The sequence below is a fragment of the Globicephala melas genome, chromosome 20 (genome assembly GCF_963455315.2).
Source record: "Globicephala melas chromosome 20, mGloMel1.2, whole genome shotgun sequence".
Classification (NCBI taxonomy): domain Eukaryota; kingdom Metazoa; phylum Chordata; class Mammalia; order Artiodactyla; family Delphinidae; genus Globicephala; species Globicephala melas.
This window is the reverse complement of record NC_083333.1, coordinates 16,420,810-16,447,003: the sequence shown is the minus strand read 5'-3', so window position 1 is coordinate 16,447,003 and position 26,194 is coordinate 16,420,810. Positions and strand designations below refer to the sequence as shown.

The window sequence follows — 26,194 nt, the reverse complement described above, 5'->3', positions numbered from 1 at the left end:
CTCAAAAACTGGGCATATGGATTTGGAATTGTACCTGATATAATTTTTTAAATCTTAATTTCTCCCCTTATTTATTGGCTCATTTCCTAAGAGGTTGCTCCTTTCCAGGTGCTGGGGAACTCTGATCATCCTAAACGAATACAAAGGAAAACAATCAGATGAAAAAACAAAAAACACCAAAAACTGCTGCGGGGAGAAAAGGCTTTGCTTCGGAGCCGGCAGTGGACAGCAGAGTAGGTGGAAGGCGAAGCCGCAGCGGAGGAATTCGGTTAGTCCAGGACAAATGGGGGCGTGGCGCGCGGCTTGGTCCCGGGAACCTCCGCCAACAAAACTTCTGAAGGTTCGCGGAGGGGGCGGGGGGCGGGGCAGAGCGGGGGAAGGATGTAGCGACTCCGGAGGGAGGGAACCGGGGCTCTCGGAGGGGTCAGGGCTGCGAAGGGCAGAGCGGCGTCGCAGAGGTTTGGGAACCCCTGATCCAGCGAGCGGCTGGCTGGGTGGAAGTCAGGTCCCCGGGGATCCGGCTGCCCTGGCTGTCAGACGCCCCAGGAGCCGCCGCAGACCCGGCAGCGCTCCGAGGGGGCGAGGCCGCCGGCTGTGGTTGGCGGGGAGGGGTGGGCGGAGTGGGGAAGGGGCGTCGCCCCTGTCGCCCCCGCCCTCTCCGATGTCATTGGGCGGCCGCCTCGGGGTCCGCGCCACCTTTTCGCCGTCACACCCCGCCCTCCCCGCTGCGCTCGTTCGGGGGCCTGTCCGGCCCTGGCCGTTGACGTCACCTCCAAGTTTGCTGCCCTCGGAGCCCCACGTGTGGCTGCAGCGACGGCCCGGGAGGCGGCGAGCGCAGTGGCCACGGCTGCTGACAGGTCCCGCGCAGCCCGGCTCGTCCACGCCGCTCCCAGGTGGGGCCCGAGAGCCGCCGGAGCGGCTGGGTGCGCACCAAGAGGGTCGGACGGCTCGGCGCGGGTCCTCTGGCTCCCGCTCGGGTAGAGGGACTCGGGGGACCTCGCCCCGGGGCCGAGAGCGCGCGCCCAGGCGGGCCGGGGACCGAGGAAGCGGTGGCTGGGAGGCACAGTCCCCGCCGCGGTCTGCAGCGCACGGAGCTCAGCGGCCTCGGAGCCGCACGTCCCCTCACCGGGGCCGAGCGAGGGATGCACGATCGCTGAGCTGGGACTCCCGCCGAGAGGCCGTTTCGGCCCGGGTTTGAGACGCACGCCTTCGCCACCGCCGCCGACACCCCCATTCCGGCGACTCTCGGGGACCGGGGGCGCCGAGCGCGGCCCCGGGCTCAGGACTTGGGCGATTCTCAGACTATGGTTTCTTAAGCACGGCACCACGTCCCCCTTCCCGCCCCCTCGACCGGAGGCTGGGATCCAGCGCGGGGCTCCGGGGGCTCCGTCTCCCCGAGGAGCCTCGGCTGCCGCCGCCCGGGCAGCTCGCACGGCCGCAGGGGCGCAGGGCGATGTGGCCTCCGGCCAGCGCGCCGGCCCCCCCGGAGGATGCCACGGCACCTGGCGAAGTCCCGGCCTAGCATGGCCAGCGCGCTGCCCGACGTCGCCTCCGGCTAGGATGGCCCCTCCGGCCCCGGCCGGCTCCCACCCCACCTCGACCGAGCCGCTGTCCCGCAGCATCTTCCGGAAGTTCTTGCTGATGCTCTGCTCCCTGCTCACATCCCTCTACGTCTTCTACTGCCTGGCCGAGCGCTGCCAGACCCTGTCGGGCCCCGTCGTGGGGCGGTCGGGCGGTGGCAAGGAGGCGGGGGCCCCGGGTCGCGGCGTCCTGGCGGGAGGCGCGGGGGAGCCGGTGGCGTGGCCCGCGGTCGCGCGAAGGAAGCGCCTCCTGCAAGTGCAGCCGTGGCCGAGGCGCCGGCCGCCCGCGCTGCGGGACGACGGCGAGGTGGCGGCCTGGGAAGAGGAGACCCCTGGCCTGGCGGGGAGTCCCGGCGGCTCCGGGGCCGGGAGCAGCGTGGCCGAGACGCCGCCGGGGACCCTGGCCCTGCTGCTGGACGAAGGCAGCAAGCAGCTGCCGCAGGCCATCATCATCGGCGTGAAGAAGGGCGGCACGCGGGCGCTGCTCGAGTTCCTGCGCGTGCACCCCGACGTGCGCGCCGTGGGCGCCGAGCCCCACTTCTTCGACCGCAGCTACGACAAGGGCCTCGCCTGGTACCGGTGAGCTGGGGCCGGACAAGGCGGGCAGGCGGGGGCGGCCAGAGCCCGGGGTAGGGGCTTGAGGAGCCCGTGGTGACGCCCACCCAGTTCATCGCCTTCCCCGGTTTCATGCAGAGGGCAGAGGGTCATCGGTAGTTGTCCTTAAGATGAGGGGTTTCCTTCCCCACCCTGCCTTCTCCCGGGGAAGAGGGAGCGGGTCGGAGGGAAATTTTGGCCTTGCAGATTTTGTCTTTAGTTCTTGGAATTCCCTTTTCCCCAAATAACCAATCTCATCATTTTCTCCTGCTTTGTGAAAGTTGCCCTGTGCGTAGCTAAAGAGAGAAAAAAAAAAGAAACATGTGTCTTCCAAGTTAGAAACCTGTTCACCAATTACTAGATACGTGACCTAGTGGATCCCTTTCCCAAGGAAGCCTGTTTTTATTTCTTCTTCATCTTCTGGGCGATTCCCTGCGGTTAACGCAGGCTTTGCCATCGCCTGTTTATTTATTTACCTTAACTCTTTGCCTAATTGTCCTAGGTAGTAAGTAATATAGACACTGAGTTAAAGTGTCAAGAACTAGACTCTAGGTTTTGGGGAGATATATGTGAGAGCAGCGTGCTTTAAAGATGGCTTCGTTGGCAATAACTTTTGTTTGGGGCTAGGAATGACTTCGTATAAAATGCTTTCTGTATTTGTAGGGAAGAGTACCTTTTGATTCTGGACTGGCAGAAACTTTTCTAAAGATCTCCAAACAATTCCCTTTAAAAATGAGGTAGACAAAATTTTTTGAAAGGAAGAAACGTGGGGAAAAACAGAGATCCTGGTTACATTGTGAAAAACCCTCCTAATACAGTGTAGGAAACAAGTCTGATTTAGGTCTTAATCTTAAACTTACCAGTCTTCTCAAATTCAAACCACCTTTAATAATAGAATAAGCCAAACTCTAATAAATCTTAGTGTCACCTGGATTTTGTTTGCCATAAAATATTGGCCTTTTTTTCTTTCCTCTGAGTATATGGAAAAATAGGCCAGAATTTTCCATTTTATAAAGTTTTATCTTGTTCATTAAATTTGCAATCTCCTTGTTATCTTGACTGAAATCATAGGACAAAAGTTACAATACCATTTAAATATATTTCAAAAGCCCACTCAATTAACCATTCATCCCCAAAAGAGAAATGGATGTGATTTGACAAGTTTATTTACTCGAGGGTCAAGCACAGGAAGCAAATTTACAGTAACCCAACTCATGAGAAAACATTTGGTCCTAAAAGTCGAACTAGAACATTAAACATGTTTAAAACAGTAACTTTCCATTTGTTGGAGAGGAAGACAAAACCACCTTCCCTTACTATAGAATATAGATCATTTAAAATCATCAGCCACCTAAAAAATCCCCTTGTGTTTCTGTCATTTATGTTGTATCCTCTGGGAAGTTCTTATAAAAATGACCTGTTGAATCTGGAAACAACAGGTCCTTCTTCTTAGCACAAAGGCAGCTCTGTTTTTTCCATCAAGGACACAAGAAAGAAGTGATTAAAGACCCCTAAAACTCTTATCTATAGCAGTTTGCATTGTATGTGGCCTGGTACAGGGCTATAAGTGAACACATTTCAAGCCGACTGCCCAAAAACATCTAAGACAATGTTGGACTCAGAGGTGCTATTAAATATGGTGAAACATTTAGTACTAAAACCCTTTATTTTCATTTTGCTATATAGCCTTTATTTCCACAAAGTAGGACTGTTTCTTCCTCTTCCAGAAATGAGTATTTGGGGGCACAGTATATCCACAGAGCTGGATCTTATTTTCCGTTGACCTTTCTGAGCTTGTGCAAGAGAAGGAAGGTTTCAAGGTAACTAGAAACACAAGTATTTAAAAAAAAATAAAAGGAAAGGAAAAAAAGAAGAAAAAGTCATGAACTTTGAGGCTGCTGTCTCGTTTGGAAACTGGAGGCATGCTATAAAGTAAATATCTCCTTGGACTGTTTACTTCGGTAGAGGAGTTTTATAAAGCAGTTTATGGTGGTTACAAAAATAACTGCACAGTAGACTTCATGGTTTGGTGAATTTAATTTTCCAAGTGTTGGAGCAGTGTCTTTGTTTTACCATTTGCAGTGGTCTTTTATTGGACGCATAAATTTAAGTTTAAATCAATTACATGGAAAACTATTTAAGAAGTCCAACCTATGGGGCCTGGATTATGAGATTATTTAATGAAACTTTGCTACAGTTCTCTTTCATCTCGGCCCTGAACTTGGAGTTAGATGTTTGTGAAAAAGACTGAAGACTTACTTACCAATGACAAAAAATCACACAGAATGCCATTTAACTATTAGGCACGTTTTAGCTGCTTGTGTTTAGCCAGTATTTTAGGTAAAGGGATTCGGTAAGACCTTCTTGAGTCAGCCCCAAAATTGTAATATAGGGTTTCTAACACACATTTATGACCAGACACGCACACACACACACGAACAGAAAGAAAACCCTAGTATTTGAACCCTGAAGTGAATTATAGAAGAGAAAAAAATTTGTACAATATTTTTTACAATAATTAAAAAAAAAATTTGTACAATATTTTCTCTCATTGACATGGGAGAATCATGATGTCTAGCCTTGTTTTTTCGCCCAGTGAAAATTCTCTCAATTTGTCGTAATAGTTTGTTGTGGCAGCGCCCCCTACCGTCCTGACAATGGGACAGATCTGTTGCTGCTGCGAAGTTGGGAGAAAATCTCTTGGAAACTGAGTTTGAGAGTTAAAAATGGCCGTTGTTAGGATGTGTCAATAAATTTCTCTCTCTGGGAAAAAAATTAAAAGTACTTTATAAACTACATCCCAAGAACAGTGTAATCAATGGTTTCTTCGTTTGGACAAATGTGTAGTAAAGGCCAAGAAAACGAATTTATTTAAAATCTCTAAAAAGGAAGTTATTCTTATTGATTTAAAAATGTCCTAATATTACTCTAAAATAAATGAAATAAATGAACATTTTAATATGCCGGGAAATTTGTTGATGATAATTTAGGACGCTTCAGTGGACTTTTCCGGATATGAAACTCCGCTCTGATGCGGTTTAAAAAAACATTCCACATTACTTAATTTAGCTGACATGATATCAGGACAACAAATGTCTGTGGCTTGCGTGTCACAGGAAAGCAATCCTTCACTGTGAGCGGTCTCCATTTCCATCGGATGTGTGATGGGTTCCTCAAGAAAAGGGGGGAATTGTTTCATTACCTTCAGAACTTTGAGATCTTTTCTGGAAGTTAAGACCAAATGCGTGTGCTGTGGTTCAAGAGCAGGTGACCTTGGAATTCTAAAAGAAGCCCCCTCCCCTACTCTGCCTGTATATCTGCACCAGCTGGAGGCCATGGTTATTTTTCTCCTAAGACAAAAGATAACTGTTTATAAAGTACTTAAAGATATGTGTGTGCTTATATATACTATGTACATATATATATATTTATATATGTATATGAATATAAACGTTTGGATTCTGTAACACTTCAGTCTTTTATTTGGGGACAAGATAGTAAGCGTTCATCATCTAATCTCCTGTGCTAGCACGTATCTTTCCTATATTTTGACTCATTTTCTTTAGTGAGACTGGGTGATTTCCCCAGAGAAGAATGTCGCTAAACTTATTTTACTCTGTAGCATCCAGAAAGATCAAAGATTACTCAGCTTGCAGTTTAGGAGTTGGTCCTTTCCGTGGCTTCATCAGAATGTGAAGTTTTCTGGCCCTTCCTGATCACTGCCTTGTTTATCAAGTCCACGGGAGAGGCAGGCTGAGCAGAGGCACTTCCGGTTCCTATCGGGGGTGATCGGCATCTTGGAGCAGCTGGGAGCAGCTGCAGAGTACCTCCGTGCGTACTTTCCCACCCTCCTGAGCCACCAGCCCTTCTACATGAAGGGTTGGAAGTGAAATTCGAGCCAAGGGAGTCTGGCCACCCATGCAAGGTCCTGGGGACTGACATCCAAAGGGGCTCTGTGTCCAAAGGGGCTCTGTGTCCTCAGAGGGAAGCCAAGGACCTTGGAAGGGATAAGAGGTGGGGGGGGCGGATCGTGGAGAAGCAGCTTTGGGCCCTGAGTCTAGGGTACATGTCTGTGGTGGGGGGAGGGGAGGGCCCAATTTCTTTCATGCATTTGCTCCCTGGAGCCCTCAGTGACTGGACACTCTCCATCAACTGTGAGGTTGCAAAGAACCCCTTTGAGAAGCTACAAGCTGCCATTTTGTTTGCCCCGGGTTCATCTCCCCAGTAGACCAACCCAGCAGGACCAGTCCAACAGTCTCATTTCTGTGTGTGTGTGTGGCGCACGAGGTTCACGCATGAACCCATACACACATGTATGCAAGAGCAGGTACCCAGTAGGTGGGGAAAGTGATAGAATTGATCACAGAAAAGTTATTTAGTGGTTGGGGAACTTCTGAGCAGCATCAGACACCCAGGGGGAGCAAGGTCTAGGATTATTTAGTCCAGGCATTAAAAACAACAATAGCAAAACCATGTTTGGTGTAGCCTGGAACTGGAATACCTTGTGTGAGTGATTATGCCCTTGTAGTGATGAGGTTTATCAGGTGCTGATGTAGTGTGTGTGGAATGCATGGCCAAGTTGGAGCGAAAGCCCTCCACAATATTGGAATCTTCTGCCTTCCCCTTAAAAAAAATCAAGAAACGCTCTGGCCCAAATATTTGTCTCATAGAATTTCTGTTGATTGGCCCAGAAAGAGTACGTGCCAAATCTGTATTCTGGAGGGGTCATGAGAACAAAATAAGCCTGTGCAATTAATGGCAACAGGGGCTGACCTTACACAGACCAGATGCTCACATCATAGTAGGAGAGTGTCACGGAGCAAACAGACTGACTTGGTATAAACAGCAAAGGCCTGCTATCTCTACGGGATGCATTTGAAGGACTGCACATCACCATTACCATCAGCCACATTGCTGCGCTGGGTTGGGAACTTGATAGACGTAGCGATTTCCCTCAGGGGCACGTCTTCCTCCCCCAAGGAACAGGAACGGGGCTGATAAAGAGCATCCTTTCTCCGTGTGCTTCCCAATGATATTAGACTCGAAGCTTTTAGAAAGTTTGTTTTTCCTTAAGTGATGAATCATAATTGTGGAAATGAGGTTTCTTATTAAAACATATGCCTTTGATGTGTTACCAGGGGAAATTGCACCTAAGTAATATTTTAGCTCCCTAGTCTTTGCATTTTTAAGAATGTCTTAAAAATGTTCGGAAGCACTTTAGAATCCTTGCTCATTTGATACAGTTTAAAAAATCTATTTGGAGGGGGAATATTGATATAGTTAATAAATAAACTTGAGTGAAATGAACTTATGTGAAAGCAGAACGTAGAAACTGAGGAAATGCTGAGTTCAGAGAATTGAAACGTCTTCCCAGCTGCTTGCCTCCAATGATGCAACTGCTGATTTTATATATCACTCATGTGGTCATGACCCTTACGCCTCTAACATTTACATTTATTCTGTGATTCCTTGAAAGCTGGATTCCAGAAGTTCAGATTTGCTCAGTTTCAGAAGCTGTCAGATGGCAGTAAATGTGAAAAAGAAAAGGGGAACTGCTTAGTAAGAAGGAAGTTTAGTACTTGCAGTTAGTTTAGTACTTGTGATATTCTCACAAAGGTTAAAAAAAGAAAATCCTCTTCCTGGTCTCTTTTGAGAGCAGCCACTTTGAATGTGACCTGTAGCGCCACCTAGTGGGAGGGAGAGTCAGCAAGGAACTCAAAAGGGTGGACTTTGAAAACCTCATCATGATCAGAGTATATTTGGTCTCACTTTAAAAAAAAAAAGTCATCCTGGGTAGCACTTACAGCCCCTCTGCCTGAGCCGGCTCTTTCAGGCAGGGTGGTTATCCTTTGGAGAGAAATAGAAAAGACCTGCCTTGACAATAAACCTGAAAAAGAAGAGAGAAGTGATTAGGAGATTTATATTAGGAATGTGCGTGCCTGAAAGGAATGCCATATGCCCAGATTAGTTTTGTTAGTGTGTTTTGCCTCTGTTTCTGAAAGCCAGCTTCACGTGAAAACACTCCCAGATGATTTTATTTCAACATCAGTAATGCAGTCTTATTTCTATCCCCGCGTGGTATAGGCTCCGGAAGAGGGTCCCAGGGTTCTTAACAGGCAGCACCCAGAAGCCTGTTTAACCCTTAACACACCTGAGATAAACTTTGGGAAGGTCCACCACGTGGGACAGTTTTATAGGAAGGTGTTTTCGGAGTTCCAACGGGAGACTGTTTCCTGTGACTTTGGTCCAGGGCCTGGCGAGGGGGGGTGAGCAGGTACGCACTACTATATATAGGATAGATCACCAGCAGGGACCTACTGTAGAGCACAGGGAACTCTACTCAATATTCTGTGATAACCTATAAGGGAGAAGAATCTGAAAAGATTAGATAGATATGTGTTTACATCTGAATCACTTTGCTGTACACCTGAAACTAATATAACATTGTAAATCAACTATAATTCAATTTAAAAAAAAAAAGTAAGGAAGGGGGAAAGGGGAACATGGGAACGCTATGGTGGAGGAACCTGGCGGACCCCGCTGAACCAAGTGCTGAGGGTGACGTTCCCTAGTTGCCGTGTTGAGATCTTGTATCCCCTGGTGTAAGGCAGGGAGGAGGGCTTCACCTGTGGGGTTTTCTTCCCCTAAATCCTTGACCCCCATCTATCATGAGAAAACGTTAGACCAACATGAGTGGACGGTACAGCCGCAGAATACCTGACCAGCATTCTTCACAAATGGCGAGATCATGAATGACAAAATAAGACCGATAAACTGTCACCCTGGGAGGGGAAAAAAGAGGCTAATTGCTAATGCATAAATACAGTCTGGTACCGTCGACGGGATCCTGGCGCATAAAAAGGGCATTGGTGGAAAACTGAGGAACTGTGACGGATGTGTGTGGTTTAGTTCACAGTGTCACACCAAGGTTGATTTCTTGGTTTTGATCCTTTACCAGGGTTATGGAAGATGACAACCTCAGGGGAAACTGTCTGGCTGAAGGGGTCTCTGAGATTTTTCTGTACTGCTTTTTTTTTTTTTTTTTTTAACAGTTTTCTTGTCTAGAATGATTCCAAAACCAAAGGGAAAAGAAGACCATTAACAAAGAAGGCAGAGAGTGTGAGGGGTCATCCCGAAACTCTCCACCCAGCCAGCCCTTGACTCCTCTCCTCCCCAAGGCCCCCAGCACCAGCCCGCTGGCTCCCTCCACGCCAGCACCTGTTGCTCGAGGCATGCTGACCTCCCCCTCAGCTTATTGCATAATACCATTGGCTCAGGGCCCCCCTCCTACTCTCTTGTCTCTGAAACACGGACAGAGACTGTTTTGTCTTTCTTTCTCTTCTTTGTGGTTGGCAAGTGTCAAGTCGAGAAGGTATAAAAAGTCACCCAGCCCTGACTGAATCCCTCTCTGCCTGGAGAGAAAACACTTTGACGGCGGTGGCAAGTTCTTGAGAACACAGAGAACTGAAGTAGGGGTCAGAGGAAAATCTGACGTGGGCATCTGGCTTTTTTGCCTCCAGTGTAGGAGGGGCAGTTGTCAGGGCTGGGGAAGCAGGGGAAGCTGGCGATGCGCTGACGCGATGGGGCCGTGCCTGGGGACACTCCTTACAGCTAAGATGACAACACAGTCTGGGTCTTCTGGGTCAGCTTAAATGTTCTACCTGCTTACTTGCCCTTGTGCTTTAACCTTTGGTTTAGACCCTGGCTTACGGGATCTGCCACGGGAACGAAGCGGACCTGGAGCAATCACGGGGTTGAAGGAGAGGGTGGAAGGGAGAACATCCAACCTCCAGAGCGCTGGCGGACAGGACCTGGGCATCCTGGGGGCTCTTCCTGCTGCAGCAGCTAGGCCTGGGACGCCAGCATTATCAGTCTCAGAGTCCCTGTCCAGGTAGCGTGCTGGCATTTTCGGCCTCTGTTGTGCATCAGAGGCTCGGGTTTAATAGAGTCATGACAGTCTGCCTCAAAACATTTCCTTTGCTAGTTTTAAGAACTGTCAAAATTAAAATCAGGGCTTCCCTGGTGGCGCAGTGGTTGAGAGTCCGCCTGCCGATGCCAGGGACACGGGTTCGTGCCCCGGTCCGGGAAGATCCCACATGCCGCGGAGCGGCTGGGCCCGTGAGCCATGGCCGCTGAGCCTGCGCGTCCGGAGCCTGTGCTCCGCAACGGGAGAGGCCCCAACAGTGAGAGGCCCGCGTACCGCAGAAAAAAAAAAAAAAAAAAAATTAAAATCTTATTTTTACTTAAGTAAAACAAAACAATACCTGGTACGTCTTGAGACTCAGAGAAATTAACAGTACTTCCTCTTAATCGTTGGCTCACTTACCTTGGTCGCATCTGTCTTATGAACCTGTATCGTGCAAAGGACAGGCTACTAAATGCTTATGTAGATAAAAATAATTTCCGTGATTTAATGCCATTCTGGGCTTGTTGTTTGACATTTTTCCATCTTAGTTGGTATAATGCTTTTCTTCATGCATGTTGAAACTTTTTAAAAATAGCAAAATATTTGAACCCTGCAAAGTACATTTGACGAAATCTGTCATTTTAGTTTCTGTTTCATTTATTTTCACTCTAATTTTTGTTATTGCTTTCCTTCTTCTAACTGTGGGCTTGGATTGCTCTTCTTTTTCTGGTTCCTTAATGGGTAGAGTTAGGTTGCTTATTTGAGATTTTCTTTTTGTTTAATGTAGGCATTTGTCACTGTGAACCTCCCTCTTAGAACTGCTTTTGCTGCATCCCATAGGTTTTGGTGTGTTCGGATTCCATTTTCGTTTGTCTCAAGATATTTTCTGATTTACTTTTTGATTTCTTCTTTGGCTCATTGGTTTTAAGTAGGATGTTGTTCAACATCCACATATTTGTGAATTTTCCAGTTTTCGGCTTGTTACTGATTTCTAGCTTCATACCATTGTGTTCAGAAAAGATACTTGATATGATCTCCGTCTTCTTAAATGTGTTAAGACTAGATTCGTGGCCAAGCATATGATCCACCCTGGAGAACGTTCTGTATGCATCCTGCTGCTGTTGTATGGAATGTTCTGTATACGTCTGTTAGGTCTATCCGGTCCTAACTATTGAGCATATAGTTCAAATCCAATGTTTCCTCACTGGTTTCCTGTCTGAATGATCTATCTGTCATTTTAGATGTAAGGTAATAATAGCTGCATCTGTTGAGCCCACACTGGGTGTTGCTAGATTTTGCTGCATGACCTGCTGCATGTAGTCTGGATACTTTTTTAATATGACTAATATCATTAGGTAGGTCCTATTATTTACTACTTTTATAGCTCAAGAAACTGGGGCTCAAAAAGATGAAGTAACTTGCCCAGGGTCATATAGTCAAGTAAATAGTAGAACTAGTGCTGAATCCAAGTCCACCCACCTTATGCCAGTGCTTCACCGCTGGGAAGCATCACGTTCTCAGATGGAATTGCCCGTGTGTGGTTCCTGCCTAGCTATCCAGCCATCAGTGGCTCAAAGATGCTAGGGATTGAAAGCCTGTCCCATGTGATAGAAGGACTTGGACATGTTTGATTCTGGGCCTTAGACGTTTAGTTAAAAACTAGGCAACATATCAACATAGAGTTGACAAAGCGAATTTTTAAGTCTTTAAATATCCTTGTGAGTATATTGGCCTATCTGGAATAACTAAAACCACCTCTACTTTTTGTGTAATTCTTTTTTTTTTTTAAGAAATAATATAATCTGATCACAGAGCTCATCCTATTGATCATATCAGAAATCCTGAGCCTTTCAATTGATTTTTCACCCACCCACTGAAAAATAATCACCGTGAAAAGAACCTCTTTGTTTAGTGGTCCAAATGAGGAAGTTTCCTCCTTCTAAATGGCTGCATGGGGAAGCCAAGATATTGTCAGAGACATATGAGAAGGTGGCTGGCTGCTCCTGGAAGTGGGGCAAGGTGAGTTGGTGGTTGTACCCATTCCCTGGTGTCTTCAACTTTGTAGGAAACCCCCAACCAGCCATGGCCGAGTCATGCCAAAGTCCATCTTTCTCACTCTTTTCTGTATTTGCCCTTTATTTTTTAACTTTTTATTTTATATTGGAGTATAGCCAATTAACAATGTTGTGATAGGTTCAGGTGCACAGCAAAGTGACTCAGTCATCCACATGTACTTGCACTTTCTGATAGACACTCTTTTTCTTTAGAAATGTTAATATTCCCAATCAGGCCATAGCCCAATTTTTAGCCCCAGGCACTCTTCTATCTTCATTATTACTGTTATTAATAATTTTTATCTAATTATCCTGCCAACTGGTCATTAATAATGCCAAGCTCTTTACTGTACTGGTCGGATCATTGCCAAATAAGGCATGGTTGTTGATTTGAACTTTTCTGGCTCTAACCAGACAGAATCATAAACCGTAAAGGAAGTTGGAATTAGAAAGTATCTCAGAGATTGTCTTCTGCCTATGAGAAAACGGTGCCTTGCCCAAGGTTAAGCTAAAAGACAAGAGCTTAGAGCTTCCATTTTTCAGGGTAAAATTCTGGAGACTACAATTGGGAAACCATTGCATGCTCTAAATTACATAAATATCATTTTGGAGGATTTGTATCGATGGCAGAATTATTCCAGAGAATGGAACAATTGATAGCATTATTCTTTCTCCTCCCAGAACTGGTGAATTAAAGTATTGAATTGAATTTGGTCAGTGATCAATTCATCTTTAAATTGGTGGTTTTCATCTCGGATGTTTTCCCCAGTATTTTGGTGCTTATGGACTTTGGAACCCAGCTAGCACGATTGGCCTGTGGATCCTTGTAAGTAATTTGTGTTTTACGGTTGTTACCTGATTGTAAAAGATTAGTGGGAGAAATCCAACTACAGACAGAAAAAAAGTTTGCTTTTTCTCTCTCGAGTGTTCAGAGTAGGAAGTAATCAATCAAATTATGGGAATAAAATTCGTTTTCCCTTTTTCAGAGTTCTTACTTGGATTAGAGCTCTCCTTTCAATAGGAAATATCAAAGTTGCCAGGCTGGTTTGAATGACAAATTCAAAAGTGGTGTGTTTGTTACGGTCGTAAATCTTTGCAGATTCTCCTTAAGCTCAGGTATTTAAAAAGGGAACTGAATTAAGCCGCAACGAAAGTTACATTCCCAGGGCTAACTGCTGCGCCCCTGGTCACCTTTCTTAACTGAAGCCATGTTTGCTTGCAATCGATGTTTTGAAAAGTTCTGGCGGTAAGAAAAGGCTGCAGTGATGAAGTGATTTCGTTTTACAAACAAAGCTTTTGAGTAAACAAAAACTGGCATCTGGGTTTTTTCTTAATTTTCTGGTGGACTTTAATTATTGTAGTTTCTTTCATCAAATGTTGTGGGTTCTTCTTAAAGAAATAAAGGCCGCTTGTTTTTCTTTCTAATGAGGCCTTTCTGTTTCTTCTTGGTGTAGGAGGACTTGAGATTACAACAGTATCTGTTAAAAAGGCTTTCCCCAAAGCCAGAGGGTCTACTAGAATGCCTTGCTAGGGTTTAATGATGGAAAGAAAACACATTGGATCTGTTCTATATTTATATGGGGCGGGGGGAGTTCATGGGGAGCTAATGCTTGTGATGAAAATTCTTGGGATTTTCAGGTGCATTTGCCCTGTGGCAGAGGGTGGCAAGTTGGAAGCAGACATTGGAGAAACCACTTCTCAGCTCCAGCTGACAGTTACCAAGAAAGAAAGTAGACTCATGATTGCCCTGCCCTCTGATTTTTCTAAAGAATCTCGGGATACTGATTTTTTAAAAAACATATTGAGAAATAATTAACATATTAAAAACCAAAACTAACACAAACCAAAATTCTGCATAGAGGGAGTAAATCAATTTCATCTGGAGGAGAGGGGCTGCTAGTTTATAACCTTTGGCTTACAGTGAAGATCAGAGTTAGCAACAAAAAGCTGGTGTGTATTAAGAGATTTTCAAACTGTGAATCCCAAGACATTAGTGTATAATAAAACCAATTACTATTTTTTTAATGGAAGGGGCTATAACAGGATAAAATAAGAGAGCGAATCCCAGGTAGTAAGCTGGGCAGATATTATCTTGACAAGCTTGGTTCAGGTATGTACATACATAAATAGATCAGTGTGTGCTGAAAGATTGGATGTAAACGTAATTGTTATTAGTGGATTTCAATAGAAAAAAGTTTGAAAAACACTGGCGGGTGTGAGCAGAAGTCCTGTGTGAAGAGACTAAAGTGAACGTGCTTCAGGGTCCCTCGAGAAACTAACCTTGGTCTTTTTCAACTTTGTATCTCTGGGCCCTGGAACTGTACCTGTCACAGAAGAGATTCACTCTTTGTTTAATAAAAAAAAATGATGCCTTAGGCCATGGCTCAGTGATTTTTTTCTGGAAAGGGCCAATAGTAAATGTTTTAGGTTTCGTGGGTCATATGGTCTCCGTCACAGCTATTCAACTCTGCTTTTTAGCAGGAAAGCAGCCTTAGACAATATGTAAATGAATGGGTGTGGCTATGTTCCAATAAAAAACGTTGTTGACCAAAACAGGCCTTTGGCTCACTGGCCTGGTTTGCAGACTTCTAGGATAGGCTAAAAGCTTCAGATATGTCCCTGGACCTTCCCTTACTTTACTTAGCATGTGAGTATCCACCACGAACATTCATGGGAGGTGCTGAGGGTGTAGCTGAGGGACCCCTATGCGAGGTGCCGCTCAGAAATAACAGCTCCTCGAGGCTGGATGAAGCTAGAAGTGTCCATCCCAGGCAGTGACCAGTGGGAACTTTTTGAAATATGCAGACTTGTTCAGCAGGTGGCATTCCATGTAAAGGTGATTCCTATGCTCAATGACAAAAGTTCTACTTTGGAAGAGACATCATATAAGCACAAATCGGCAGTCTTTGGTCATTGTTTTTACAAAAGCTTAATAATGCATTTTGCGGATTCCTTGACTTTGTCTCGAGTACCTGTTTAGTTTACAAAGAGCTTCCCCTGCTTCTCCATTCTTCCGTCTGTCTTTTGGACGCTTGGGCATCCTGTGATGGGGTCACCTGACCTCTGTCCTGAGAAGCAATCCCACCCAGCAGTTTCAGCCAACAGTCTGAGTTTGCAGCTGAAGAGTGAGGTCTCACGTTGGGATCAAAGTGTCAGAAAAGATTTTTGAGACCATTCAGTAACATGTTTAGGGAGTTTGGACTTTATTCTAGATCAGCGTTGCCCAAAAGAAATGTAACGGGAACCGCATATGTCCTTTTAAATGTTCTGGTAACTTCTTTAAAAAAGTAGGAATGGGGCTTCCTTCGTGGCGCAGTGGTTGAGAGTCCGCCTGCCGATGCAGGGGACACAGGTTCGTGCCCCGGTCCGGAAAGATCCCACATGCCGCGGAGCGGCTGGGCCCGTGAGCCATGGCCGCTGAGCCTGCGTGTCCGGAGCCTGTTGCTCCGCAACGGGAGAGGCCACAGCAGTGAGAGGCCCGCGTACCGCAAAAAAAAAAAAAAAAAAAAAAAAAGTAGTAATGAAGAGGCAATGTTCATTCTAATAATATTTTGATTGAAGCCAAGTTGTCTGAAATATTATAATTTCACCATGTAATCAACAATAAAACATTATCAACGAGACATTTTGCATTTTTCGTCCAAAATCTTCCAAATCTCATACGTATTTTGTTTTATTTTATTTTTTTAACACTTTATTTTATTTTTATTTTTTGGCCGTGCCACACAGCATGTGGGATCTTAGTTCCCTGACCAGGGTTCGAACCTGTGCCCCCTGCCTTGGAAGCATGGAGTCTTAAGCACTGGATCGCCAGGGAAGTCCCTCATATGCATTTTATGCTTGCGGCATTTCTCAATTCCGAGTACCCACATTTCGAGTATTCAGTAGCTCCCTGAGGCCAGTGGCTACCATATTGGGTAATTACGGCTCTTGAGGCAGGGCCGGGGAGGGGTTTTGAAGGCTTTCCATAGAGAGCTGATTCCGTAGACGTCCTCTGATTCTGCCCAGGAAACCCAGTCCGAGGTGGCATGGGAAGGGCGGGGATGCACACCAAGCCCCTGGTTGTTGAGTCTCAAGGACAGAGATGGAGGCTTGAACTAGAACAGGGCCATGGCCATGGGAAGTGGTGGGAAGGAGATTTGCTGGACGTTTTGGTGGAAGGAATCATAAAACTTTGTGTGGGATGCTAGCAAGGAGGAAAGGGGGAGAAACTGGAGAAGACTGGAAGATTTCCAGCTCAGGGATATTTATGATTAACTGTGACTGTCATAGGGAGGGACACAGAAGGAGTTAACAGGTACCAAGGGGAACAGACAACTTTGTTTTGGCACATGAAGCGGATGGAGCCTCAAGGTGGGCTGGAGCACACAAATAAGGTCAGGCTTGGGACCCCCGTAGGCCTGGTGGCTGAGGCCGTGCCAGCGTCACTGTAGCCGAGATACGAAACTGTGCAGCAAGGACACAGGGGAGGAAGGGAAGGGCAGGAGCAGGAAGACATGGTTATGTTCTTGCCCCAAAGAAGGACCGTTTCTACAGTTTATGCTGTGCACATGCAAGTGTTTAGAGGGAAAGGTACTGATGTTTGCTTTGAAACACATTCAGAAGGATGAGATGAATTGATGGATGGGTAGACGGATGTGTAGATATGTGATAATAAAAGTGCAGAAAAATCCCTATTTAGAATCTAGTTGGTGGGTAGATGGGTGTTTGGTTGTACAATTCTTACCAATTTTTGCCACGTTTAAAATTTTCATAAGAAAATGTTGGCAGTAGCAGGGAGGAGACGTTTTCAAGGTCAGTGGTATGAAATGCTACAGAAGGTGTGAATAGAGGTCCGAGACCAAAGAATGTTTGTCTCATCAACTAGGAAGTTATTGGTGACCCTGAGACCAGGTGGGCTATGGCGTGTGACAAAGCAGGCAGTGTGTTGATGGGTAAAAGAAAGCTACTCGGAAGAGGCAGAGAGTGTGATGAACTTCATCCATGTGTCTGCCTGATCTTTGCTGTCTCCCTCTTTTTCCTGGATTGAGTTGGCCAGTGGGGTCCTCCTGCTTGCTTTATGACCATTATGGCTGGTCATCCGTGTACATAAAACTTCCCTATATAGAAAGGAGGTTTTTACAGTGTGTTTAGTACGTTTCTGTCCTGGTTACTGCATTTGTGTGTCCTGTTTTCTGCGTGGATGTCGTTACTTAGGCCTGGTGGCTTGATCAGCAGTTCCTTTATCACAAGGTCTTAGGAAAAAGCCTTTTTTTTTAAATTGCAGACTGTGCTCTTTGGCTGGATGCTTAAAACTTCCTGCGTTAGTTACTGAGCACAAGTAGCATCTGATAGACCTGTTTAAGTTTCTTGAACATTCTGGTGAAAGTGTAGTGGCTAACTTTCAAGGTAGTGCTGTACCAGCCTATTCTAAACTCCATTGCAAGGCCGGGCAGCAAAAGAAACTTGCTTTAAGAATCTCCGTCTTTTTGAAAACTCACTTGAAAATTCCCTGAAAGAATGAGGACTTGTGAATGCTTTGTGTTTTCTCTCACCAACACTGAAATTTAAAGTTTCAACCATGGATATTCTTTCACTGGTGACATCTTTTTTTTTTTTAAGATTGATTTTTATTTATTTGTTTATTTATTGAGGCTGCACCGGGTCTTAGTTGCGGCACGAGAGCTCTTAGTTACGGCATGTGTGCGGGATCTAGTTAGTTCCCCTACCAGGGATCGAAGCTGGGCCCCTGCACTGGGAGTGCGGAGTCCCACCCACTGGACCACCAGGGAAGTCCCCATTGGTGACATCTTATTTCTTCTCTAGGAATACCAAATTGAAGACATTCTTTGTAATGCTTCTAATATTTTCCTTTCTTTTCCCTGGAAATTCTGCTGCTGCTGAGAAAGCATTAAAAAAAAAAAAAGAAAAAAAGGAAAAACCTGAGAAAACCAAACCAACTTATTCCTACTGTCTGACTCACAGATCTATTGCTTATGGGGGGAAAAAATTGTTTTTGTAGTGTTTGTTTCTCATTTAAGTCAATGGCAGTCATTTCTCTCTGATTCATAGAGGCTCTTCGGGAAAGGACGTGAAGGACATTTCAAGTTGAAAATTGCTTAAAATAAGGGGACTCGCGTACCTAAAGTTCAGAAACTATTTTCATGGCATCTCTCTAGGTTTAGTCTTGGAGTATTGCAAATAATTCATCTATTTCACCATGATGGTCCTTTCTAGTCCACTCAGAAATTGAGGGTGGACCTTTAAACAGCCTGGTGGTGAGATTTGGAAAGTATAAGGGAGGAGGGAAGAGGGGGGTGAGACGTCCAGAGAACCGAGGAACTCAAAAGCTCGAGGGTTTAAGTGTAAACAAATGACTGCATGAAATCTTCACTCATCTAATATCCTGATTAAAATGAAGCAGGCCACCGTGTCGCCCTTTGCATTTGTGTGACAGAACTGGAGAACTTTTCATTGCGTGGCCAGAGGGCTGCATAATTGCAGCAGTGGCGAAAATAGAAAACTAGAAGGGGAAAAGAAAGAGAAGCACTGCTGAGCTAATGCTTCAGAGGCCACCAGTAAAGGGGCCCAGAGACCCACGAGGAGGGGCGTGGGGTGGGCAAGCGGGTTCAGACCTGGCTCGGATCTGGCGCTCTTGATGTTTTCGGTAGATACCTCTGGGGACTTCTGTGAGTCCTGAAATTCTCAGATGTGGAAATGTTCGCACCTGCCCCTCCTTGTGTGTCTCCCCGTCCACAATCCTTCCTGTGGCCATCGGCTTCCAGTAAAGGTCCTCATCATTCTGTCCACTTGATCTTTCTCGAAAAAGAGCATCTCCCCACATTCGCGGAGACTGAACGGCTATGTGCCTTCACAGGAATTCACATCATCTGCGTCTACAAAATTAACGCGTGTCTGAACCTTGTGAACTGTGCAGTCTGCTTACGTATCATCAGTGTGTCTGCTGGGGGTTACTATCTACGACAAACAGAGGATTTCAGAAAAATATGACAGTATTTCAAATATAGTTTCTTTAATAGATTATCGATTTCTTGGGGAGAGGAAACAGGAAAATCATGAGTCACATGATACAATGTATGAACAGGGGTATGCAGATGTAAAAGATGATTATTATGAAATACTTGGAAATCTGTTGGATGTGAAATGTCTCATTCCGTGGCCAATCCCCTGATGGTTCATCAAACTACATCAAGGGTTAGATATTTTATATATATATATATATATATATATACATATATATATATGGGTTCTTTTATTGACATATAGTTGATTTACAATGTTGTGTTAGTTTCTGCTGCACAGCACAGTGACTCAGTTATACATATGTATACACTCTTTTTCCTATGCTTTTCCGTTATGGTTTATCCCAGGACATTGAATTTAGTTCCCTGTGCTCTACAGCAGGACCTCGTGTGTCCGTTCAGATAGATTATATTTTGACTCTCTTCTTTCAGGCGTTGTTTCCCCTTCCTTCATAAAAGAAAGCAAATAAATAATAGTTTATTTAAACAGCTCCATTAGTACATTGGCTTGAACATGGGATGTATGTGTACCTATTGTCATGATCTGCAGCACAGTTTTAAAGGTTTGGGTGAAATCGTTGCCCTTCAAAACAGTAAGCTCTTGAAATTGCATAATAACTAAATATGTAAACAATTTCAGTGTATTGATTTGGGCGTCTGATTTCTGAGTGCCTCTTATCAGAATTTTGTAGAATGCTAGCTCCGTTTTGAAAGCGTGGGCAAAATCATTTTCCTTAAATAAAGAAAATTCTTTTCCTTACTCCCAAGGCCTTAAAAATCTGAACTGTTGAACCCAGCTTTGAGTAATGATGTGCTATACTTTGCCAAATGAGTCGTTTCCCCTTTTATCACATCCATCAGAAAAAGGAAGTGTTCTGTTGGACAAACTGTGTCCCAGAAAGGCCTTTTTGTGCGTGTGTTTGTTTGCTTAAGTCAAGGTAAGTTTAAAATCAGAGGAAAATTTCATATTGTTCTCAGGTGATATTTACAAGTTTGAGTCTGTGGGTTGTATTCTGTCGGCACAGAAATGCTAAGACAGTAGTTAAAGGAAAGAGGAATCCGTAATCAGAGGAAAGTAATGTAGACTGTTTAATAGTGTATGTTCACATAACAGTGATGGAAATAAGACAGATTTGCAGTTTTTTTTAAGACACAGCCACAACAAAATGTAAAATGTATCATAAACAGTTTTTGAAAACTTGAACTATTTAGGCTCAGAACAGTGTGACCGTATTTACTTTTATGATATTCAATTCCTGTTTGAGTTTCACGGACTTTGTACTAAATCTCAATTCTCTCGGCACTGAACTTGCTTGTTCTCACCCCCAAATAAATTATCTAATTATTAAGAAATAAGTACACTATCATAAAATCTCATTATTAGCATTAGAAATGACCTCCAGGTCATCTGGCCCAATACTTATCTGACAGACCAAAGTATATTAAATGAGTCCCATAGCTGCTCTAGTCAACAAATAATCTTCTGATATGTCTTCAAACACTGACGTAACCTGACTTATTTGAAGGGTAAACTATTTAGTCAGTTCTTGGCTTCTTTTGCCTACTGGTTGCCAAGCAGAATCTCATCTGTTTATTCTTTATTCACGTGACTAGTTGTTTTGAGAGAGTGCAGAGGGTGTAGGCCACTTTAGAAAGAGGATTTCAGTAGCTCATATTCACGTTTATTTATTTATTAGAAAGATGATACAGCAGTTCTGCTAGAGTGATTGTTTCGAACACGTTGAGTTTGTTCCAGTGGAATTCATAGTTTAGGAAAGCGTTTGCATATACTGCCAGTTTTAGATTTGTACGTTTGTAGCTCGTGTACATTTTCATCAGCAAGAAACACTAGATGAATGCAGAAAACTGCACTCAGCTGAAGTGAGCCGTGTAAGAACACACACACGTGCACACATTTGCACGCATGTGCCTCAACTGTCCACCAGCCACCTCAGCTCAGAGCCAGTTCTGAGTTACATTCATCTACATCTGCTGAACAGTCCCATTTTTGATAACCTGCTTTCCACCACTTCGCAATAACTCCCAAGCTGCAACGCTCCCAACGCGCGATTCCACTAGAAAACTTTAGGGCTTTTTCAAGGTCAAGTGTCATGTGTTTATGAATCACTTAACCAGTTGAAGTGTGAAAACTGGGGTACTGTTATTACTAGGTTCCTACCTTTCAAAAAATGTGCCACGGATAGATTTTGAGAGTGTTGTAGCTTAAGTCCATTTTCCCCATAAGCTCTGTGGTTTTTATTGTGTGATTTTATGTAGTGGAGGGATTTTAGGAATGCATACGTTGGAGTTGTAGCACAGCTGACTGGATACCATTACAGAAAATGTAGCAAATGCAGTACAGACAAGCCTTGTAACCAATGTGATGTATTTCCTCTCAGGCCTTTTACTGTGTGTCACATATTTTTTAAATTTGTTAATCTAATTAGGCTCAGGGCACATGTACAATTTGTTAGAAATTTTATCATTGAGGAATATCATATAAACATTTTCTAACTATATTGTTAGACCTTTTATAAATATTGTAATGACTTCTAAATCCCCTTTTAAGAATGTATCATAATTTACTGATCATTTGGGCTTTAGGCACTTTTTAATTTGGGGCTCTTATTCACAGTGCTTTGATGCATATCTTTGTAACGCGTTTTTTTATGTTGAATGCAAGTTGTTTGGAATGCTCTGCCAGAAATAGAGTCACAAGGTCAGAGGCTGTGAATATTTGATACCTATCGCTGAATTGATTTCCAGAAGGCTTGTGTGAATTTCTACTCCCAGCAGTATTGTACAGGTAGAAGTGTGATCAAGTTTCTCTGTTTCTGGGGTTCTAAAACAACAGAGAGACAATTTCATTGGACTGGGAAAATGTGAGCCCTGTATCCACAGAATCAGCTGCTCTGCTGCTCACATGTTGCCTCTGCTGGCTCTTGCCTTGTCCTTAGCACCCTGGCTTCTTTTAAACCTCCTTCTAAAATGTCCAGATGTGTTGGTTTTCTAATCCTTTCAAGGAATGTCCACAATACAGAGGTCCAACTGTCCATCTCCTAGGAAGGAAAGTGTCACAGTGTGATCTGGAAACTGGAGACGTACTCCTGAACCCACCAGGTGATGACTTGATTTGGGACAAGTCTGTTCCCCTTGGTAGGACCTCAGTTTTGTTTTCTTAAAAACTGGGTTTGACTCAGTGTTTTCTGAACATATTTGGTCATCTTTAGAGATGTGTTCTCAAGGAATCGTAGAGGTGAGGAAGACACGGTGAGGGGGTGAGGTGAAGAGAGATAAAGGCGGGTGAAAAAAAATCTATCCAGCAGCATTCTGTTACTTAGGAGAACACTAATCTTCAAAACAGCATTTTGTTATGAAATATTTCAGTACATAGTAAAGTTGAAAGACTTTTGCAGTAAACACCCATCTGCTCACTACCTCGAGTCTGTTCTTAGAATTTTATTGTGCTCATTTTATCACATAGTTTTCCATCGATGTGTCCTCTGTGCACTGTGGACTCTCTTCTGTTTGCACGGTCCCTTAGGGCATGGTGACTCTCCTCAGACACCACAGGGCCCTGGGAAGGTTGGGGTAAGTTGCCAGTTAGTCACTGAGACCACTGGAGTCAGCAGATTGGTACCCAGCGCCATCTTGGATGTCCTCTGAGGGAGAGTTTCTTCCTGCAGCTTCACAGAAAAGAGCTTTTGCTGAAATGATGCATCAACTGCACAATATAAAATATAAGAATAAGGAGACTGAATATAAAAAGGCACAGGATCTGTAGATCCAAATGAGCAGAGTTCATCAAAGCAGTCTCCAGTGGAGGCTATATGCCTCCTTCAGTGTTGCCATCACCCAGAGTATTTGGGGGGATTTTTTCTTTTGGAATTCCCCTCAGGACTATACAGCTCATAAGAAAACTGGCTTTCTTGCTCGGAACAGACAGACGCAGGTTAGACTAGTGACGCTACTCCTCCAAGCCACCCTTCGTCCCCCTTTCTCCCTCTAATCCCAGCTGTGGCTACTGTTCTCAGCACCCATGAGCTTGTGCGGGCTGAGTTCCCTGTGTTTGCAGACATCTAAGGAGAGAGCTTTCATGACAGCAAGCTTCTCTTGTCTCTCTGTGACGCTGAGCAGCTCGCCACCAAATAAACGCTTGTGCTTGTTTCTTTCTCTGTAAAATATGGCCAAGAATTTTCACCAGGCTCAAGTGGGAGGGTGGTTGTGATGAAAAAAAAATGAGATACTTAGGAACCCCAAGCTCCTGTAAATACATGAAAAACACATGGGGTAAAATGATTTTAAGTATCATTTTATGATATTGAAATAAAAGTCATAAGGAAAAAAAAAAAGACTGAAAGGAGATCCAGTAAAATGCCAGCATGCTAGAATTAGGGACCAGCGATAATTTCCTCTTCCTGTTTTCCAAAATTGTTTATACGGTGGTACTCCCTTTATCATGAAAAAGTGTATTAGGACTAAGCATCTGTTGTTCTCATCATTTTAGGACAAAAAGCAAGAAATGACTTTTGTAGTAGGTAGTGGAAGAAGGAAGCAATCCGTCATTTGGGGGAGAAACTGAAATCTCGCAGAAACGAACCTTCTTTGCCTACGAGTAGTACTGACTGCTGATCTATACCTTCTGTAGCCTAAGAACATTTGTTTACTTTGCATCCCTGGATAACAGCTGGGGTCTCACAAATGTGTGGAGAAGATTTGACTGTCAATGATTCTAGAAGATTTTATCACTTGGAGCTGTGAGAAGACTTTGAGAGGTTAGATTAACCGTTGGCTAACCTGCGAACTCCTGTCTTCCGCACTGTGCCACTTCCCAGGCGGGATTAGTGGCACCCGGAACAGAATTCCCAGGGCCCAGCTTCCGTGAGCAGGAAGGTGGGAGGAGCGAGGGACAGCTCAAGCCCCGTTTTAGGTTTTTAAGCAGAGAATGCGAACACCAGCGAGGTCGCGAGGGCAGGCGTCCTGGAAGTTCTTGGGTGCGCTCTTCAGAAGTTCTGTTTTGCCCTTTTCTTCCCCCCACTGTCTTTCCCAAGGGAAAGGGATCTGCATCAGAATTTTACTTCCAGTCTAGTTTCCTGCATTAAAATTTCAGAGGCTGCTAGTTGTGAGAAATGGACATCTTAAAAATCATGGCTGGTTGTGCAGAGAAAGAGGAACCGGAAGAGTTGGCAGGACGCAGCCTGGGAACAGGAGTGATGACTCATCGAATTCATTCTTGGGTCCTCTGTGAGCATCAGGCTTTGGGCAGGTGTTGCATTTCAGGGTCGTCTCCTTCGGAGGGCTCCTGTGCTGTATGCATCTGCCGTGTGTTCCTGCACTGCACGGAGATGCTGTACGCTTAGCCTCTCCGCTCGTGAGATGTGGGACTAATATAGCCTCACCATGAGAACCTTTATTTATCTCAGAAACACTTCCAGTGATGAGAAGGACTGAGCTGGGGAAAGATATGATCCCCTTCCCACCTCCCTCGGCCACTAACAATAAACACACAGGAATGTTGCAGAAAATATAACAACCACCACAACAAAAACAAGTACCCCCAGCCAGAGTCCAAAGGCAGGGAATTCTCCCGCCAGAGCAATGCAGGCCGAGGCTGTGGTACCCACAGAGGATGCCCAGGAGGGAGGGCCCGCAGGCGGAAGGCCGGGGTTCTGGGATGCGGCCTGTGTTTGCCAGGAGAGACAAAACGGTGGCCCCTACATCTGCCAAATGCCATGACAAACGCCCTGCGCTCTGTCCTCGTGGCTCACCTGTCAAGCTCAGAAGAATGTGGCCAGGAGGCTTGCCTTCTCGATAGGTTTTTGGACAAAAGAAAAAATCACCCACAAAAACTTAAAACCGCAGTTCTGTATGTTGGCATGTGGTCTGAGTTTATACTTCCTGTGAAGTATAAACTGAGAAGTATAAACTGTGATTTCACACACTGAGAAATCAACGTAAAAACTGGTCTCAGGGCCATTGAAACCCCTGGTATCTTTGGCAGACAAAAAAAAAAAAAACTGCTTTGGGTTTTTTATAACTTGGTTCCCAGGAGAATTCCCCAGAATGAGCAGCCGGGATGGAGGATGAGGCCACCATTAGCAATTTCAATCAGTTGAGAAAAGAAATCAACCATGAGTGAGAAACAGGGGACTCAGCAAACCCCAGAAAGACCTCAGAGACACAGCACTCTGAAAGGTGTTTACAACTCGTTTTAAATTATTAGAGAAATTTTAAAATATATAAAAGTCACAATGAAAAATTACAACAGCATAAAAAAGATTTGGAAAAGAACCAAAGAGAATGTGAAAGGAACAGTAGAGTTGAAATTAAAAACTCAATGGATAGGCTAAGCTGCAGATTAAAATAGCAGAAACAAACTTAGTAATAACTAAGAGATCAGTCTGATAGGTTTACCAAACAGCAGAACCAAGCAGCTGGAAAATATTAATAACTAAAAGGTTTGATGAAATTACCAAAGAGATAAAGAGGCAGAGGACTAGAAGAGGGTGGTTTCTAGGCACAGAGAATAGACTAACTAGGTCCAAGGTACATTTAGTAAGACATCCAGAGAAGAGAACGTGGAGAACTTTCAGATAAATAAAGAGTTGACTACACACAGGCTTTCACTGAAACAACTACTAAATGATATACGTTAGCAAGAAAGACTGAATCCGTAAGGAAAGCACGTAGAGCCAAGAATTGGGTAAACATGCTCTAGTACATCTAAATGAGCAAGGACTATAAAATTAATAAAAGTCATAAATTCGTTGGATTATTAATGAGAATGAGGTGAAGGGTAGTGTTGATAGTGAGAAGGAGAGTGATATTCACTTTAGATTTTCTTAAGTTAACCATCATGCAAACCATTTGCATGTAGCCACTAAAAGAATAAAAATAACTTCAAACTGGAGCGATGGTAAAACAGTATAAATAAACTCAGTCAACCCAATAGAAGTCAACAAAGTAGCAAAAAAACCCCCCATAGAATAGGAACAAGAAAACATAGGAATAGACGTAGAATCTAGAAAGCATCAAATA

General features: G+C 44.5%; 1 protein-coding gene across 1 annotated transcript in view; it reads left to right on the top strand.

Annotated features, from left to right (window-relative positions):
• Positions 1 to 1,560: 1,560 nt before the first annotated feature.
• Positions 1,561 to 26,194, top strand: part of HS3ST3A1 (heparan sulfate-glucosamine 3-sulfotransferase 3A1) — an 86,624-nt gene continuing 61,990 nt past the window's right edge. The window contains exon 1 of the mRNA XM_030861377.2: positions 1,561 to 2,159. Within this exon, the coding sequence (XP_030717237.1) occupies positions 1,561 to 2,159 (599 nt within the window). The remainder of the gene's footprint in view (positions 2,160 to 26,194) is intronic.